This window comes from Melanaphis sacchari, unplaced genomic scaffold (assembly GCF_002803265.2).
Source record: "Melanaphis sacchari strain LSU unplaced genomic scaffold, SCAv2.0 Contig64_pilon_pilon, whole genome shotgun sequence".
Lineage (NCBI taxonomy): Eukaryota > Metazoa > Arthropoda > Insecta > Hemiptera > Aphididae > Melanaphis > Melanaphis sacchari.
Genome location: NW_020271462.1, coordinates 2082361 through 2102041, shown reverse-complemented (window position 1 = coordinate 2102041; position 19681 = coordinate 2082361). Strand labels below are relative to the sequence as shown.

General features: G+C 24.9%; 1 protein-coding gene across 5 annotated transcripts in view; it reads right to left on the bottom strand.

Moving 5' to 3' along the window:
• Nucleotides 1-410: 410 nt before the first annotated feature.
• LOC112600371 (partitioning defective 3 homolog) overlaps nt 411-19681 on the bottom strand; it is a 28632-nt gene continuing 9361 nt past the window's right edge. The window contains exons 1-27 of one of the 5 annotated variants that reach the window (XM_025347562.1): nt 14857-15127; nt 11741-11941; nt 10072-10195; nt 9886-9995; nt 9423-9607; nt 9209-9343; nt 8949-9152; nt 8672-8889; nt 8381-8604; nt 8124-8318; nt 7967-8065; nt 7769-7871; nt 7599-7710; nt 7299-7531; nt 7053-7220; nt 6895-6983; nt 6709-6830; nt 6029-6121; nt 5797-5954; nt 5516-5740; nt 4924-5065; nt 4703-4865; nt 3568-3780; nt 3389-3501; nt 2782-2871; nt 970-1136; nt 411-859 (exon numbers count right to left, since the gene is read on the bottom strand). In XM_025347562.1, coding sequence (XP_025203347.1) covers nt 504-859; nt 970-1136; nt 2782-2871; nt 3389-3501; nt 3568-3780; nt 4703-4865; nt 4924-5065; nt 5516-5740; nt 5797-5954; nt 6029-6121; nt 6709-6830; nt 6895-6983; nt 7053-7220; nt 7299-7531; nt 7599-7710; nt 7769-7871; nt 7967-8065; nt 8124-8318; nt 8381-8604; nt 8672-8889; nt 8949-9152; nt 9209-9343; nt 9423-9607; nt 9886-9995; nt 10072-10195; nt 11741-11941; nt 14857-15012 — 4398 coding nt within the window. In that variant the 5' untranslated portion in view covers nt 15013-15127 and the 3' untranslated portion in view covers nt 411-503. Of the gene's footprint in view, nt 860-969; nt 1137-2781; nt 2872-3388; nt 3502-3567; nt 3781-4702; nt 4866-4923; nt 5066-5515; nt 5741-5796; nt 5955-6028; nt 6122-6708; nt 6831-6894; nt 6984-7052; nt 7221-7298; nt 7532-7598; nt 7711-7768; nt 7872-7966; nt 8066-8123; nt 8319-8380; nt 8605-8671; nt 8890-8948; nt 9153-9208; nt 9344-9422; nt 9608-9885; nt 9996-10071; nt 10196-11740; nt 11942-14856; nt 15128-19681 lie in introns of those variants that run through there. The other 4 variants (XM_025347563.1, XM_025347564.1, XM_025347565.1 and 1 more) reach the window with 4 other exon arrangements.

The window sequence follows — 19681 nt, the reverse complement described above, 5'->3', positions numbered from 1 at the left end:
CCTAAAAATTTAAATAAATTACACAAAATGTCTGTTAAGTTAATTATTATGTAAAAGTTGCATTAATAATTTAAATAAATGGATTGGGTTAAAATTTATTGAAAATTTTGCAAAGTATTTTTATAATAGTATAAATGACAAATTAAAAAAAAAAAAAAACTTAATCAATTCAATTATTACTGATGTGATTGACATATTTACAAACACATGTAAATATATATAAATATAAAAAAATTGAGAAAATATACAGTGGTTATTTAAGAAAATAAAAAAAAAACATCTATTGCTATAAAAAGTTGGTAAAACATATTAAAGTAAAAGATTAAAATTAAGACTATGTGTGATGATGTAAATAACTAAAATAACCGTGAAAAAAACATTAAAGAAAGGAAAAAATTGTAACATGGTCAATGTGTTAATAAAAAAAAAAAACAAAAACATAGTTTAATAGGAGATTAATAATAATTTTATCAAAAAATATTGTTCCTACAAGGAATATGGTATTAAATGTTAGGACTTTGTATTATATGTTTGTTATCACGAATGGTTACTTGGGTTATGTAAGGTCCTTGTTGCGGTGAAGATCTTTGCAGCTGTTGTTGATGTTGATGGTACATAACACTAGCATAATTGTTATTGTTTGCCGATCCTCTGTGTAGTGGTTGCTGTTGTTGTTGCTGTTGGACACTGTTGTGACCTTGAGCATCACCACTATAGTTGTACAGCGCATAGTTTGGTGACTTGGTTGCTGGAACGGGATAATGATGCCGAGATAACGATTGTTGTTTTTGACTACGAGCAACACCATTTTTGTTGTTGTTCATTGCTGCAACTGCCGCAGTTTGAGTAACACTGTCTACTAAACAGGGGAAGAGCGTGTGGGTGTAGGTGTGTATGAGTGAAAGATTGAGAGACGTGCTGGCGGCTATACATAAGTACGGAGGTTGGTGGGAGAGGGGGACAACTCACCTTGTCTAGTCAACGAGTTAGAATTGTTGTCCACCAGACGTGATGCACCACCAGTCGTATATGGTAACGATCTCATCACACTTTCATATTCGTAATAATTGGAACTAGGTCTTGCAACAGATTCCTTGGGGTCGCGTCTTTGAGAATGATAGTGCAATTGTCTTCGGCTAAAGAGAATATTAACAAAAAAAAAATAAAAAAAATAATTTCAAACAAATGTCAATAAATGTTTTAATATCTAAACATAAGACCTTTAAATAAACAAAAATACAAATAAAATTATTATGATTTATGGGTCCCAACGTCAAAAAAATAAATATATTGCTAATTGTTGAAATATTATAAAAATATTCTAAAAATGAATAATGTAAAAATGTGTAATATTTAGAAATTATTAGAAATTTTTTATAAGATGAAATAAAGGTATTAAAAAAAGATGCTCTATTTTTATATAATATTTTTGGGCTAAAAGTATTATGACTTAAAACTTTAGTAGTTAATCATCAGTAAGAGATTTAGTGGTATTCGTTTAGTATGTGACCTACCGATCGAAAATCGAATTTAGTATGTGACCTACCTGCATTACTGAGTTTAGTGGTGTGATCTACCAAGATTAATGGAGAGCATATTCTTGTTTAAAAAATATAGGCTATGATCATTAAACAGTAAACCATTCGACATCGATGATCAAATTCAAAAAATTTTGTTGATCTAACTACTGGAGCTTATACACAAGCATTTGAATGTTCATGGGAGTATTAAAAACTAAAATCCTACAAAAATGCACGGAACTGATACATGGATTGTATTGATATCTGTAATAATAAAATAACCTAATTATATAATTTTTAATTTGACTGTTTTTAAATTAATTTTGATTGATATTGAATGTAATCCATAATCTGTAATAATAAAATAATCTAATATTAAATAATTTTTAATTTGAATGTTTTTAAATTAATTTTTGGCCCGGTAGGTCACACATGCAAAATAAACACCTTATACGGTAGGTACCTCGACCAGTAGGTTACATACTAAACGAATACCAATTTAGTTCATTAACTGGTAAAGGATTAAATTTTAACATTTAAGTGTAAAGGTTATTGAATATAACAATGTATACTAAAAACATAGATATGCACAATAAGGACCTGCAAAAACAAATCTATAATTTATTGTTTTTCCATACAGCAATAAAATATAAATAAAAAGTAGAAAATAATTTTTTTGATAACAATATTATCTGTAATATAAATCTATACAATTTCTGATTCTTTATTTTATATTTAGCATAATGTGTAAATAATGAGTCGAAGAATACCTACAAGTATAATAAAGTATTGTAACAATAAACAAATATCATAATTGTAACAAAATGGTTTATAAGATTAATAAAAAATTAAGATAAACCCTTACATTACTATAATTAAGTAAATTATAGTTTATTTTGTTTATTGTACTATAGAACATTCAAGATAACAATTTAAAAGGCAGTAAAATGTTATACTTGTAGCTTAGTTTTTCAGTGACCACATTTGAGTGCCAAGAAGCTGCTAGAGGAAATTATTTTTTTATATACATCTTGAATGTTCTACTATATATAGATTATTAAAATTTGCTCGAATCTAGTGTCCCTGATTATCAAACATATTAAGAAATTTGTACCAATTGACAAACTTTTAAATGTTACATATAATGCATTAAAATTTCTATGTTTAAAAAAAAATAAATAATAAATAATAAAAATTGAATGGAAAAATTGCACATATCACAATAAAACCAAGGTTATTTTGGTATGAAACAATAACCTACCTCTCATCGTCAGTGTCATAATAGCAAGACACAGTTTTTTTTGTTTTGCCATGGTGTCGAAGCTTAACGCCGGGTATTTCATGCATCAAACTACAATCAAAAGTGCAAAGCATGCATATGACATAGAAGAAAAAAAAATATCAATTAACACCACATTTTTTTATTTAACGCCACAATCTATGATTAATGATGATTAATCTTAGTTTGAGGAGTTTGACACATATCACCAATAGTTGAGAAAATTATTGATGTAATAATAAAGATGTTCCAGAAGGACTTTTCCCAAACCTTGGTACATTCTTATAATCACAACCAAGTGCACTTATCAACCAATAAATGTATTACATGCAATATATATATATACATATATATATATATATATTTTATACTGCGTAATCATTGATATCAATCAGTTATCAGTATGTACCAATTAAATTTAACACCATGCATATAATAATTGTTCAATCTTGTATATATGTTTGGAATTAAAAAAATATAAATTAAAAACACGCATTGATTATTAACATGCAAAACAAACATACAAAATGATCAGCAAAAAAAAAAAAAAGTGATTAAAAATTCACATTATTATTGAAATAAAACTAACCTAAGATTCTGCTGTATTTCTTGGAAATTGACGTAATGGTTAAATCGAGAAGAATCAATTATACCTACACGACTACCCGGTCTATTAATTGCATTTTGAGTATTACCAATGGACTAATAAAAAAAAAAAAAATAAATTAGTATTAAAATAAATTCAAGATTGCATAACATAATATATACCGGTCGAACATCAGATTCATAATGATTTTCTTCCCTCTCATCTGGAATTAACTTTCCACTACGTTCCATGTGTCTTCTTTGATGTTCAGCTCTAAGTTGTTGGATACGATCCATACGAGATTGTTCAGGATTAGATGGTTTTGCCGGCATGTTATTATAATTAGTAGTAGTACCATCATCTATAGCTACTTCTCTACAGTTATTTTGTTCTTGCTAAAATGTAAAGAAAAGTAGTAATATGTTTTTTTAATAAAGTGGTTTAATGTAATCAAGCAAAATAATACACATTTAAAAAAAGTTGTTATAACTATAACTGGGATTTTTATATAAATAACCTTTCACATGTTTTAAAATGTAGCCTCATAAATGGGGAGATATTTTAGAAGAACTTGAATATTTTAATAATATTTTTAAAACATTAAACAATTTATTATTGACACAAACATAAATTGTAGTATAAGACATTTAGCTGTTTTAAAAATCAGAATTTTGGTAAAAATAAACCGTGATCAAATAATGTCAAACGTGTAATAGACATACAATATGTATCTGTATCAATTACCATTAACATAATTGCAAATTATTTTAAAAGCAAAAAAATTCTTTTATTTTAGAGATTTTAGTATTTTAAAATTTTTCCTGGAAAAAAAATGAACATTATACAACATGTTTCTGTTTTACAATGTTTAAAAACTTGAGAAATAAAGTTTTAAACATATTTTTCTAGAATTTTTATATTTTTTTCATTGGGAATTTTTTACTGTTTATAAGGCATAAAATCTCAACGATAGAATTACTTATTATTTTTTTAATTAAATTTAAATAAGTAATTGTAAATAAAATATTTTTTCTATTGACAATAATACATTAAATTTTATGATGTTTTTTAAATTAAAGTTATAAATTAAAAATTATCATTAATAATAATAATATAAGAAAGTTTATTTTAAAAGATTTTAGCTTAGTGAACATATAAGGGCAAATAACAAATATAATAAATAAGTAAATAATGCTCATTTCATAATGTGTTTTAAAAAGTAGAATAACTCTTTTAGAATATTTTATCTGATCCAACACTTTAAATGTTATAATATTTTATAAAATGCTAATGACATGTCATGTATGAACTAAATACCATTTCTGCCTGTCGCTGAATTAGTCTTTGGTATTGTTCTTGTATTCTAAGTTGTTCATCACGAGCATTTCTTCTAGCTATTTCTCGTTCACGGTCAGCAGAATTATCTTCTTCTGAGCTTAAAGTACCATTTAAATCTGGTCCTCGCCGAGGTTTACCAAATCTGAAATATAAAAATGTATAAAACATGTGTTATTATTTTAAAATAATTTTAAACTAACCTAAACATGGAACCTATCCCTTTAAGTAATCCTGGTTTTTTTTTGGCAACGGCTGGTGGTAAATTTGGAGCTTTGTAATTTATTGGAGAATGAAGTGAAGACTGTCTACGACCAATTGGATGATCATCACTTTCCTTTCCATCTACAACACATAATTAGACAAAAAAATTGATTGATTTTTATATTTATAATGAAATTTAATAAATATAATTAAACATTATTTTATTATTTTTTTTTAATTGTTTATCTAACATAAAAATAAAAAATAATTTAAATAAGTTTTAATTTGAGTAAATTATTTATACATATCTTACATTATAACTCACAGGGAAGTTGTAAAATAATCAAAGTTTGGGAAATAACAAATATTAACCTTTTAATAAATACCAACAATATGAAAACTAAAGGTTGTAACTTATAACAAATATAAAAAATATTGTAATTAGTGATTTTATAACAATTGAATACAAATTGTACAATCTTGAACTTTATCATTTAATGTAATCTATCTAATCTTGTGAAATGGTAAAAATAAATAAATGATCATTCAAATTAAACAATACTTTCTACTTAATGTATAAAATATACAAACATGTTTCCAATCTTAGTTCATGTAAGGACAATGGACCATCCTTGTCAACAGCAGCTCTAAAACTCTCATCACATCCTCTACCACGCACTACTTTAACATTGCCTCGTTTTGATCCACCATCAGTCATTTGCACTTCTTGAACCATTGTTTGTAATGATTCTAGACTGGATGATTTTTTCAACCCAAGAGAAGGACCAAGTTGGTGTTTTGATGGAAAACTGTTGCCTAAGCAGAAATAAAATTTAAATTATATACACAATATAAATTTGTATCATACTAACGACTTTTCGTATCATCTCCACGCTCTTCGCGCAATTTCTTATTTCTTTGATATGTATCGGTATTTTTAGCATCTAATGTCGCATGTCGTTTTTCAGACATACTTTGCCGTCCAAATGCATCTCTTGAAAATCCTGAGTTGGCATTATCCAATGATAATCTTTAAAAAAAAAAAAAAAAAATGCAATTACATAAATACAATATTTTTAATTTAGGTCATAAGATTTAACATACTGGCTGGCATAAGTAACATCAGTACTAGTTGAACCAGTCCTTGTTTGTGGAGTTACAATTGGTGATGGTTTTTCTTCCTCTATTTTTTTCCGACTAAACAAATAATATATAAAAAGTGTGAATAAAAAATAAGTGATTTTTATCACTGAAAATTAACTATATAATTTGATAAAACTATTTAACTTTCACAAAAGATCTAAAATAATATTTATAAAGTATAAATGAGATGAATAGTTGTTGGTTGGCTGAGATCTAATTTTTATTTTTTCAAAACTTTCCTTTTGATTTGTTTTTTTCAATTTTATAATAGATAATAAAAAATATAGTAAAAAGTAATATAAAACACGTTAAACATGTGTTTTTGAACATGTTTTATGTTCATTGTTGAGTATAATAAGTATAGATACAAAAAAAAAAAAAAAAAAAAAAAAAAATGAATATTAAGATCATATTAAAATCGAAATTGATATTAAAAATTAAATGATAATTAATATTAGATCCAAAGTATAAATTTTAGATAAACTAAATAAAATTTAAATAATGATGAAATTTTTAAAATCAATGAACATACTACAGTTAAATGTTAATTTAAGATCACACAAATTAAATACATTTTTATAAAATAGACAATATGTTATTACAAGCTAAATTAACAATTATGTTAAAATACAAACCCCTACCTAACACTATTATAAATTGGTGGGTCTTCTTCAATGATTAACATTTCTTCTGATGATGGATTTACAGTAGGGCTGTTTAATTTTTCTTCTTCTTTCAACATAATTGTCGTTTGATGAGTAGCCTATAATTATTAGTTAATTTATAATCAAATTGCATTTAAAGTAAATTTTTATTTTTAAGTTTACCTTATAATAACTTTCATTGCGTAATGCATTATAACGATTTGTGTGTCCAGTTAACCTTTCCAAAACTGGATTACGAATTGCAATTCCATCTAAATAAATTATAAACAATTGTTTTCAAGTTTAAACATTATATATTTTACTAAAAAAATTTTAGTTACCTGGAGAAGTATCGGTAGGTAATGTATTCCGTTTTGAACTCTCTGAACTTTGTCTTTGATGCATAAAAATAACAGTGGTATCAGAGTTTTCACTTGTTCCAGAATTTTCTGCCGTATTTTGGGTACTACTATCACTACTTTCAGCTCGACTAAATGTTTCAGTGTTTGCTATGATAAATTAAATTATAAATATAAGTAATTTCTGTTTAAAATATAAAATATGTAAAATAATAATAAATTATTTACCCGATGAATCTGTTAGAAGACTTGAAGAGGAGTCACGACTACGTCTTCTATCTAATGTTGGAGAACTATTACGTCGACGAGCTACTATTAATGAGATAGCTCCAGGTACTGGCCCAGGATCCACATTCATCATAGTTCTACGCAATGTTTCCATAGCTGCTGCATTAGTTTGACCAATTAATGACATACCATTTATGTATAATAGCTGGTCATTAGTACGTAGTCTACCATCCCTAAAAGTTATATCATTTTTTTTTTTTACCTTATAATTATACACATAATATTTTAATAAATAAATACCTTGAAGCTGCACCACCATGGATAACATTTTTAATAAATATACCTAAATCTTGAGAAAATTCTTTATCATTAGAATTATTATTAGATGATGTTTTACCTTTTACACTAATACCTAAAAAATAAATACATATTAAAGAATATACAAAAAAAATATTCAAAAAGTATTTTACCTAAACCAGCTTTTTCTGAATCATGCACAGGAATGTCAAAAGTCAGTATTTCTTTATGTCTCCAAGGGAATGTTTGTGTTTCTTCTAAGCTTTTAACATATTCCTAATAAATGAGTAAAGTATGAATTAAATGTTTAGAAACAAAAATTATAATACATGAATGGTCTTATTGATTTTTAAAATATTTAATTATTATACCTGAACCGTATTATTATTATTATTGGATTTTTCATTTGTTTCTACTAATTGACTGTCTGATGAAAGCCCTACTTCTCGTTCATGATTTTCTTCTAGATCCTAACAAAAAAAAAAATTATTATTAAAACTACAAGTTTATGTCTTTCATTTAACTTACTTGATTAGATTTTTGTCCAACTTGGCTAATTACAACATCTTCCTGCCTAGAAACAATAATTTTAACCTTTGCACCAGATGGAACTTTTCGCAATATAGCAACTGCTTCAGATTGAGTCTTGCCCGTCAATTCTGTACCATTAACTGCTAACAATCGATCACCAGGTCGTAATCTTCCATCTTCTACAGCAGCTCCCTAAAAAAAAATCAAATTGATATCATATTTAAATTTTTAAAACAACTATATGTAAACATTACTTTTGGTAACACATTTTTAATGTAAATAGGGCAGTTTCCGCCAGCTGGATTATCTCTGGTTGTTATACTAAATCCAAGTCCATGAAGTCCTTTAGTAAGTTCTAATTCCATTTTCTTTCCAATTTTTCTTGTATTAGCCACCATTAAAATATTGGATGCTGTATGTGTTGATGCTGATATTTTTTTGGTTGGTGAAACAGTGGCTATTTTAGTATTTGAGGTAACTATAACATATATAAAATACCACAAATAAATTGCAAGCACAAATTTTTTTATTTTATAATTAAATACATTTATCTTTATCAGATGATCCAGTAGAGACATTTTCTTTATTATTATAAGTTGTAGTGGTATTTGAGGATGGTTTAGGAAATACTGGAGGTGGTGGCTGTTTTTTATTACCAGATATCGTATTTTGACTAGCTTGAAGGTCCATATTATTTTTATGTTTTATTACTCTAAGTTTGAGCTCTGAAGAATGCAGTGAATCTCGGAATATTTCTTGTATACTGTGAAGGACAAATATTACTAATAATTATTTTCAATATTTATAAAGGTCTTAACTTACGCATTGAATGGTTGATCCAATAATGAACGGCCATTGATTTCTACAATTCGATCATATACTTTTAATCTACCATCACAATGTACCCGACCACCAGGTTCAATACCTTGAACCAGAAGACCACGTTCTTTGCCCAGAGCATTATAATCTGGGACAACATGAATACCTAATGAGCCACCACCAGTGCTTAACACTATAAATTCAGTGCTGAAAAACATACAATTTTAAATTAATGAATCATACTAATTTAATTAATTTAATACTTTTGTGACTCTATTAAGCGACTAGGATTTGTATTTGCTTGGCCCAAAGGTTCTTTTCTTCTGTGGTCTCTTGGTAATGATAATGATAAAGCTCGATTATTTGCTAAATCAGCAGCTTCTGCCCATCGAAATCCACTAATAATTTAAACAAATAAACAAAAAAAAAATAAAAAAATAGTTAGTTTTATTTCATGATAAAAATATAAAGTCAAACCTTGATGATTCTCCTAAAAACTGCATTGATAGACGATTTGAAGAATCACGATTAAATGAAGGTGCTAGAAAATGATTGCTAATTGGTGGTTTATCTTCATCCCCTAATTCTAACTCATCTTCATCTTCTTCAGAACACCTCCATTTGTCAGATAAACCAAAACCATTGATTTTCATGTAATCATCCTTAAATGTAAATTATTAATATTATTTTATATATTATATTAACCTTAAAAATATTACACAATTATATTGATGTATTTGGTCTATATTAATGTTATGATAAAATAATACTCTGGTTACTTAAATACATATAACAGATATTATTTAATTAAAATGTATTGCTAATGAATAGATATTAAAAATATCATGGATGTATACTTCTACCACATTGAAAATGTGAAAAAATGTATTTTGAATGATATAATTTATTAAATTAGTTAATATATTAAAATTGTAATTACGGTTCTTAATTTTTCTTTAGGGTCGTGAATCATAGGAGCTGCTGACCATCGTTTAGATTGACCTGATGCTGCAGGTCTAGTATTGCTATTTCTTTTTCCCACATTGTTTGCTATAAATAAATATATTTTTAAATAAAAAAAATGAACAAATTTATAATAATAAGTCTTAACATAGATTACACTTACGACATTCAAGTGGTAATTGATTAAGAGCTGGTTCACTACCTCTACGAACATGTAAAGCTGGGAAACCACAAGCAATTTGTTCATTAGTGACTTCAATGTCGGTTTGTAATCCATCTCCTCGGCTCTAAAAATTTAAATAATTTAAATAATAATAAGACAATGATACAATTATTTATCATGGGAAATTTATATTCATGAAAACGACTTAAAATAACTCTTGTCACTTTAATTTTTGATATCTACCATTTGAATTCAGCATATTCATAGCAAGTTGTTGGCGGCGGTTTCTATCCATTAACTAAATTTCGAAAATTTCGTCATTATTTGTGTTACGCTACTATTTCATCAAGTTTTAACTCAGGTTTTACAAACCTATATGCATATACATCACACGAACATTTCTAAATATAATACTATCATAGTGTCTTGTATATATTTATTATATGTACAAATATTTGATACATTTTATTCACAACAGGTTCCTCGCAGAAATAGAGGCGACTTTATTCACATACCTTACGACTTCTATTATAATTAATTTAATGAATTAGGTGCTAATAAATTTATCATATTATTAAAATGCATGTACTTGTAAAATTATGTAGAATTTTAATAAATAAGTCACAGTATGCGCCATTTAACGACTTATAGCAAAAGAAAATCTGAGTTTATTATCGTCGCTTAGTATTTTCAGTGATTATTTTTAGTTGCATATGCATTGAGCCTATATTCCTTAACACAATTATTAGATCTATATTAGTAGGTATTATATTATAATTACTGGAAAAATATTTGTTAAAGTCAAAAAAAAAATATAAGTGTTTATTTGTACTTTTAACTTCAAACGTCTTACACGTGAACTCATACAAAAAACTATAAATAACAAGTTTACAATGGAAAAGGTTTTAGGTTTCTTTGTTCGCTTCATGTCTACGATTATTTCTTCAATTAGTGTTAACATTGAAATAATAGTCTTGTAATTAATTGAAAATAAAAAAAAAATATTTGATAGTTATTTTTAATGATGGCCTAAAAAAATGCATAGGTACTTGAATGCACTTAACTTAAATAAATGTTAGAATAAGTAGACTGAATGTTAATATTATAAAATGGTTGACTGACATTTTTTTGAGTGGCAGGTGGTAAAAGTATAAACAACCTAGTGAGTCATACCTACGGCTATTTATGACTATTACTTAGAGTTATTCAAAATTAAAAACATTATAGCTATATTATGGCAGAACTAAATTTTAATTATTTATGAAATTAAGTTATGATGATTGACAACAGTTCAAAGCACTTTTATCTTTGTTTTTATTCATCATATTTTTAAAATTGTATTTAGTATATTACGCATATTTTATAGCTCACAATATTTTTTTAGTATTGTGTCTGATAGGTACCTTTACCCAAGGAATGCACATATATTTCCTTGTATTTTAAACTATAACACAATATATCAGGAATGAGCAACTCAAAATTACTAGAGAGCCACTTTTTAGAAAATTTAAATTTAGCGGCTCAGAATATAGAAAGCAAAAAAAAAAAAGAAGTTTATTCGAAATATGCATTTTAATTAGCATTTATTTTGTTTATAAAAAAAGGTTCACGGACCGCCAGTTTCTGCACTATATTATATGATTAGGTATTTCTCGTATTAATATCTTACGTGGAACATATCCGGACTAGAGGTAGCGCTAGCTCCATCTCCGCCACCGTGTTGGTGAGGGCTATTGCTGTCACCATCGTCATAGAGTGCGACAATTTGTTCTCTATCATCTGCCACATCCCTGAGACGATCATCTGGATCTAAGATACCGCCATCACTCTGAGACTGCAAACTGTGGACGGTCACCCATGAATTTGAGCTCTAAATTGTGAAATTATAAATAATCGTATAGTTTTATTAAATAAGATATTTCAATAAAAATAAAATATTAGTGATACAGTTATACATAGAACAATATTATTTTAAATCCGATACAAAAATTATGGCGAATATAATTTAGAAAAAATTGTAGATTACTTATATTAATACAATAAACATATTATTTGTATTAGATATATAAATTAATTTGTATTAATTATTTTTTAGACGTATGTACCAATTCCCACTTCTTACGTTTAATGTGTTTGGTTAATAGTTACATATACTATTTATAAAAATAAAATACAACTGATAATTAATAAAATTCTATTATGATTTTACGTTTTATGTTTCTTAAAAAGTAATAAAGAAAATATACTTTTCACTCAAGCATGTTAACATCCGAGTTAATTGTACCACATAATTTGTAGATGGGTAGTTTAACACATTAAATTTTCTAAATAGTGAATAAAAGAATAATTGTAATTGTTAACCGGTAAGCACATTCTAATAGATTTATAATGGTGAATCATTAAAATTCCTGTCTTGTTACAAATTTACACTGTTACTTATAATCAACGTACTGTATGTCCAAGAATTTCTACTCAAAAAGTTAAACGAAAAATTATTAATTATTTTTAACTAAATATAAAGTTATAAATATTTAATACAACGTTTTCAATTCTGTGTGTTTCGAATAATTTTTTAAGTATAATCGCTCTATAATAAATTCAGGTTATATTAGTTAATAAAGTAATAATGTTTAATTAAAAAGATAAAATAAATATAACATTTATTTTAATCATTAAAAATGGTACCTACAATAATCTAAGTTATATTGAATTATTGTATCTTATATATAAATACGATTTTAATGAGAACACAATATTTAAGACATTTGTAGTAAAAGCACTTTTTTCTCATCGTCTAAATTTGAATAAATCCAATTATTTTATATACATGTATAAACTATATATATAGCTACTTCATCGATATTTATTTTGTGTCACTAGATCACTACTTATTTTATGACGATGAACCTGTTTATTGTTTACTCGTATTTTTAATCGACTTGACATATTATTTTCTATCAGATCAAACCTTTGGGCTATAACTCAATTTATTTATTGAATATACTCCAACATAGACAAATGAATAATCCGAATATTTATTATATTATACTGTTACTGTGATATTACTTTATAGTTCTAAATTATAAATAACTTAATATAATAATATATATTTCATCTAATGTGATGTCATTTAAATAAATTATAATACAAATAACGAGTACTTAGTGATATTTTTTATTCGTGACATAATATCGTTTTCAAACAACAAATTCACAATAATTACTATAATTTATTAACTTAAAATAAAAACCATAATTAGATATAATGGCTAAAAACATGACTTAAGAATTTAATTTTTTTTTTTAATTGATTAGGTATATTAACAGTCATTAATTTAGACGAAAAATATTATTATTAATTTCACAGATTTAATAGGTATATTATACTCGATATTACATAATATATAGGTTACATACATTAACTAATATTTAATAAAAGTCTATGATATTGTTTTATAGGAATGTTCGTAATTAAGTAGGAACACATTTTTTTATTGCTGACGCGTACGAAATGATACGAATTGATAAATTTCCACATAATATTTTTCAATCACCATACACAGTGCTAGGAAAAAAACTATAAAATACAAATTACAAATAAATATACTTATTGATATCCTTATGAATTTCGGTATTACATATGTATACATATTACATATATTTCATAGGGACTTTAATTTTCCATTGAACTGATGTTGTCGTTGCTTATAACTTATTTTAAATTTAAATTTTTCTTATATTGCCATGGTTAAAAATAGATAATCAAAAAATAATAACTTAATTATTAACAATTTAGTTTTAAAATAAATTTACGTTATTGAAACATAACAAGTTTAATATAATCCTAGGCTTGACATAACAATAATATTAAGTACTGTACTACAGTTACTGTCAACTAGATTTACTGTAGACCTTTAGTATAAAGTATACTAAATAAAACACACACTTAGTAAAAATTATTGATAAAATAAATTATATTATAATATTTTTATAAATCATGGAAAAAATCAATTATTATTATAAGTTATAGATTAAAAAAATGCGTTTTATTTAAATGTTTACTTAATACCTTAAATAGTTTAAAATATAGTAAGACCTATAGAGAAAATAATTTTTTACCCGATGCGTTATTTAATTCATATAGGTAATAAAAAACACACTATATTTCTATACATGGTTATTAAAATATTTCAAAATATTTAAATAATAATTTTCTTTTTCCACTGAATAATTAATTTAATTTGGTTTTAAATACAACAATAAAAATGTAAATCATAAGAAAAATTAATTTAAATTCTGCTTAATAAAATAGATCCCGTGTTTTCGTTATTGTAATTCTTGAGAAGCTTTTATAAAATATATATGGAGTAATTTAAATATAATAAGTAAAATATTATCATTTTAAAAGAAGGCTGCAGGTTTAAATTTAAACAGCATAATTTTATAATATCCAGTTCTCATAATAAATATAGTGATTCCATCATTATTATTTATATATTTTTAAAAATAAATTAGTATATTATTGCTTTTAAATTTGTAAAAAAATATTTAATAATAAGAAATCATAGCTTGCTAGGGGTTAGTGACACGACGAGCGAAGTGTGACAATGGTCTCGGTTACTGTCTAATTTTTCTTTCTAATAATTGTTATGTACAAGGTATAATAGGTACATATTTAATAAAAAACTATTTGTTAATGGTTTCACTATAGAAATAAAAAAAAATATTTATAAATACGTAATACGTTTACATAATACTATTAGCATTAAATTCGTAATTATAATACCTCGCCGAGTTCGGTCGATGATACTTTATTGAGTTTTTGGGCTTTTTGAACTTGATAGGTTTTTTTGCGTCCAAATACTTTGGTCAATTTTCCAATGACAGATGCACTCCGTTTACCACAGTTACAATTTTGGTGAGATGAACAGTTTTCCAACATGATAATGACATTATCAACGATAATAGATATAACAATTGTTAAAACCGAACTTCAGAATCGCACACACAAAACGGACCATACGTATAAGTATACATAGTAATTTAAAATATGCACTCTAAATAAATAAAGTAAAAATTAAATAATTAGTCTTTTTTTTTGCTGCTTGAAACAGTTTTTTTTTAACAGACAGGCAAGGACGTCACGAGCTTAAAACAAATAACTACCTACAGTTATATGAGTAATTTTCTCTATGAAAATATATTTTTAAGTTATTTAGATAAAAAAAAAACTAAAACAAATTTTAATATAATTAATATAGCAAAAAAAAAAAAAAAGAATGAAGTTTAATATTGACTAAAAACGTAATACAAATTAGATATAGACCGTGAATATTTTTAAGAAAATAATTCTCTTACACATTTTATAAATGACATATACCAATAACTCACAAATAATTTAATTATTGTTTTTTATTTGTCATTGTATCATAATATTATTTATTAATATTAAATTGAATATTTAATTTTGGTTTCGTTATAATTTAGAATCTTAAAAACTTCTATTAAAAACGTATAATTAAATAGTATTAATAGGTTGGATTTTTAAATAATTTTTGTTTACAACTATCATGTCACTACAGTCCTACCACACATAAAAGCATATATTTTTTTATTATTATTTTGTATTATCATATAATAAATTGCGATTGAACATTTATAGTAAATACACTAAGAAAAGTTTAATGATACGAATATACGTAGATATGCAATTATTGTTGAAAAAAAGGATAATTTGTCTGTTGTAGGTTTAAACTATTAATTTAATTCATACGTTCTAAATGGTAATTTTTGTTAGATATATTTTTGGTTATGCATTGTGTGATTTTTTAAAAAAAATGTATGCAAAACACATTTGAGGCAGAATAAAAGAGGCCAAATCACATTTCTTTTAATTAAATGAACATATATTTAACTACGAGAATTATTCTTATAATGTTTGGTAACATTATAATAAAATATTATAAAACTACAATGAAAAATATGAAAACAAATGCACATTTTTAACTAACTGTATCATTATTATACATATAGTGTTACCCACTCGAGTCGCATATCACAATCCGGTAAACTTCACATATTTTAATTGTGATTCTTCAACTAATAAATATATAATTATTTTTACATTTATCGTTTTTAATAGGTGCGATTAAATTTGAATTAATACATATATGTGTTAGATGGAAATCAAAATGCAATACTATTAAGTTGGGTAGGTATAGTAATATATACTCACAAACTAAGATTTGAAATTTCATTTTAAAAACAAATAATATAATATCGGAGTTAAAAATGAAACATTTCATTTGAACATTAACTATACCCAATAATAATAATTATAGTTTTTTCAGTTTTGAATTTGTTTTTACATCATAGTAATAAAAATAAGTAAAAATAAATCTATTTTTTATTTTTTTAATAGAAACATAATTAAAATTACAATATATAGGTTGTATATTTTTTTTTCAAAGCGTCTTAGTTTTTTCAATTGTTCTCATCACAGTAGCCAACACAGTGATATTGATGCATTGTATTTGTCTACTTTTTACTATTGTTTTTAAAGAAAATGAATATCTGCTAGTCAAGAACCGAATAATTAAGCCAAGCCAAACATAACGAAATAACAATACCATATATTATGTATACGTAATACTGCGTATATATTCTCTTATAACATTGAGATAACTAATCAGAATCTATAACAATGTTTTAATCAGAAAAGATACACGAAAAATGTGGTGAGATGCATGTGTGCGTGCGTGTGTGTGTGTGTGTGGGGGGGGGGGGTGTTATAAATTTACATTTTATAGCGTTGATAACTTTATGTATTATAATAAAAATTGGAATTTATAAAACTTACTTATTGTAAAACTATATATAGTTTTTATAAATATATTTTGTACTGTATAAAATGAGGAAAATAATTATATTATACCATAGGCAAAGTAAATGGTGGTAAATCTATGAATACAGTTTAGTTAGTTAAATAATCTAAATTTTATTGAATTTCGCTCAGTCGTCGTCATGCCAATCTGTATACAGCTCAAGAAAATAATATATTTTAAACTGCAGCTGCAGCGTTATATTATGATGTTAACAATGATTTTTATTTTAAAATATAAAATAACTAAAAAAAAATTTTTCTATGTATATAATTACCAGTTATAGCCTAAATATATTAATATAGATTACGGAAATCTATATTAATATATTAAAGTGAATATAATTTCACAATTTTATTAAAATCACAATTCGTAATATTTGACCCAGATTTATATACATAAAATTCAGATACAGTCAATCACATAGTTGCATTAGAAACCATTTTGAAATAATATGTAATACTTTAAGTAAAAGATAAAACACTGATAAAATAATACAAACAAACTAGAACATTAATGCATTTTAACAACGAATAACCACGTCTGCAACGTGTCACGCACCGAACAACACTAATAACGAGTGCCGACTGTCGAGTGGTACCTACAACAGGCATATATCGTGCGTATTAGTGGTATTACCTACAGCTGTTTGATGATATGAGTGTTGTATTCGCTTAACTATTAGTAAAGGTAAAAGTTTTTAATTTACATGCATAATTGAAATATCCATTGACAGTAAACATATATGTATAACAAGAACAATAAGTATAACAATAAATTATTGACAATATTTCTACGTTTATTTTAAGTGCATCACAAATAAAACATATCTGTACATTTATAAATTGATAAAAAATAAATATATAAATAACAGAAACAATTTTTCATCGAGAAAATTTTGTAACGCGTAACATAACAAATCTGTGTATTGGGTTCTTATTACAATTTATTTATATTTAATAATTGAAAAAAAAATTACATATTATCAAATTTGTTCGAACTAAATTTTCTTTCACATTTTTATTTTATAACAAGTCATAAACACCTTCCTTGAATAATTTTAAAATTTTAAATTCATATAACTTCTTAAAAATAAACATTAAAAAAACTGTAATATAAATTCGATATGTAGAATTGTTATGTAACTTGTATGTAAGATAGAGATAAAATAGTTTCTTGAAAATATTTTAATTATCTCTTTGGTCATGTACATATTATTAAGTATTTATAAAGCGATGAATAAACTACTCAGTACCCGAAGAATACTACTATAAACGTGTGATAAAATATATCTAATAATTGGACATCATTAGTCTTTATATATAATTTTAAGACGATAGGTATATAATATAAGCTAAAAATAAATACTGTCAACTGTTGAATAAAAAACTTAAAATTAACGATATGTCGAGAAGAAAATCCACTTCAAAATGTTATAACTCATAAGTCATAACATGTTATTCATTAGGTATGACCCAAAATTCTAGATAATTTAAACATGTTTATTTTCTCTTTTAATTTCAAGTTATTAAGAGTCGATTGTATCAAAAAAATAAATAAATAAATAATAAAGATTATTAAGATTATAATCTTATGAAATGCAAGTAAATGTCAAGAAAGATAATTACAATAAATTTATTATTTTTTCGGAATTAAATAATAATTAATGTTTTGGAATTCCAGTCAAATTTATTATAATTGACAAACCAGCAGATTTTTAAAACATATAATTTCATTTTCCGCGTATTATTTAAGATACATATTATAAAAGCTAATTATTATAAGTAAACACTGATTTTCTTTATAAATATTGACGTAAGTATAGGACTTTTTGAAATCAAATTGTATTTTTTATTATTTATTATTGTCATTATATTTTTAAGATTATTTGAATGACAACATACATTTTTAACTTCATATTTTGAAGTAAAATATTCTGCTCTGAACATTTAAAAATATAAAATTTAGATGAATAGAGATAAGTGAAGTGCTTAATGTCAAAACGATATCCCTCAAAATATTGGTTTACTTTGGTCATAAGAACTTTAAATATTTGTATATTATAATTTATAAGTAATTAATTACTCGCTAAAAACTAAATTCTTAGCATATACTTAAGTTTCTAAAAAATATTTTGTTTTAAAATACGAATTAAAAATGCACCATTAGTCCACCATACAAAAAAGTAAAAAGTAAAAAATAATAATGATAAAAATATTTACAAAAACTATTATTTTTTTTTCATAGAAAATACGTTTATCCCTTTAAATTACACATTATTCAATAAAATAGGTCTCTTGTTATTTTTAAATTGTTATATTTCACATATAATTAAAAATTAAAGGACAAAACTGTTTTAGAAATTTTTAACATCCAATTTGTATATTAAACGCGTGGTAAGACAAAATCAACAAATACATTTTCAGCGTTCTTATTAACTATAAATATTTTTATATTTATGATAATTATGTACAATACTTTGAAATATCAAAAAATATTTTTAAGTTTTATTTCATAAATATTTAACTAATATATTATTATTTTAATTGTTCTGTAGGTTTAACACCAGTTTTCTTTTAGATTTTTTCACAATTTTAAAATTGTTTTTTTTTTTTTTTTTAAATCAATAATACTACTTGTATCGTATTTATTGGGATTGATTTTAATTGTTTTTGTTAACTTATAGGTTTTATAGATAATATCTGACCTCAGATTATAGGCTACAGCTCC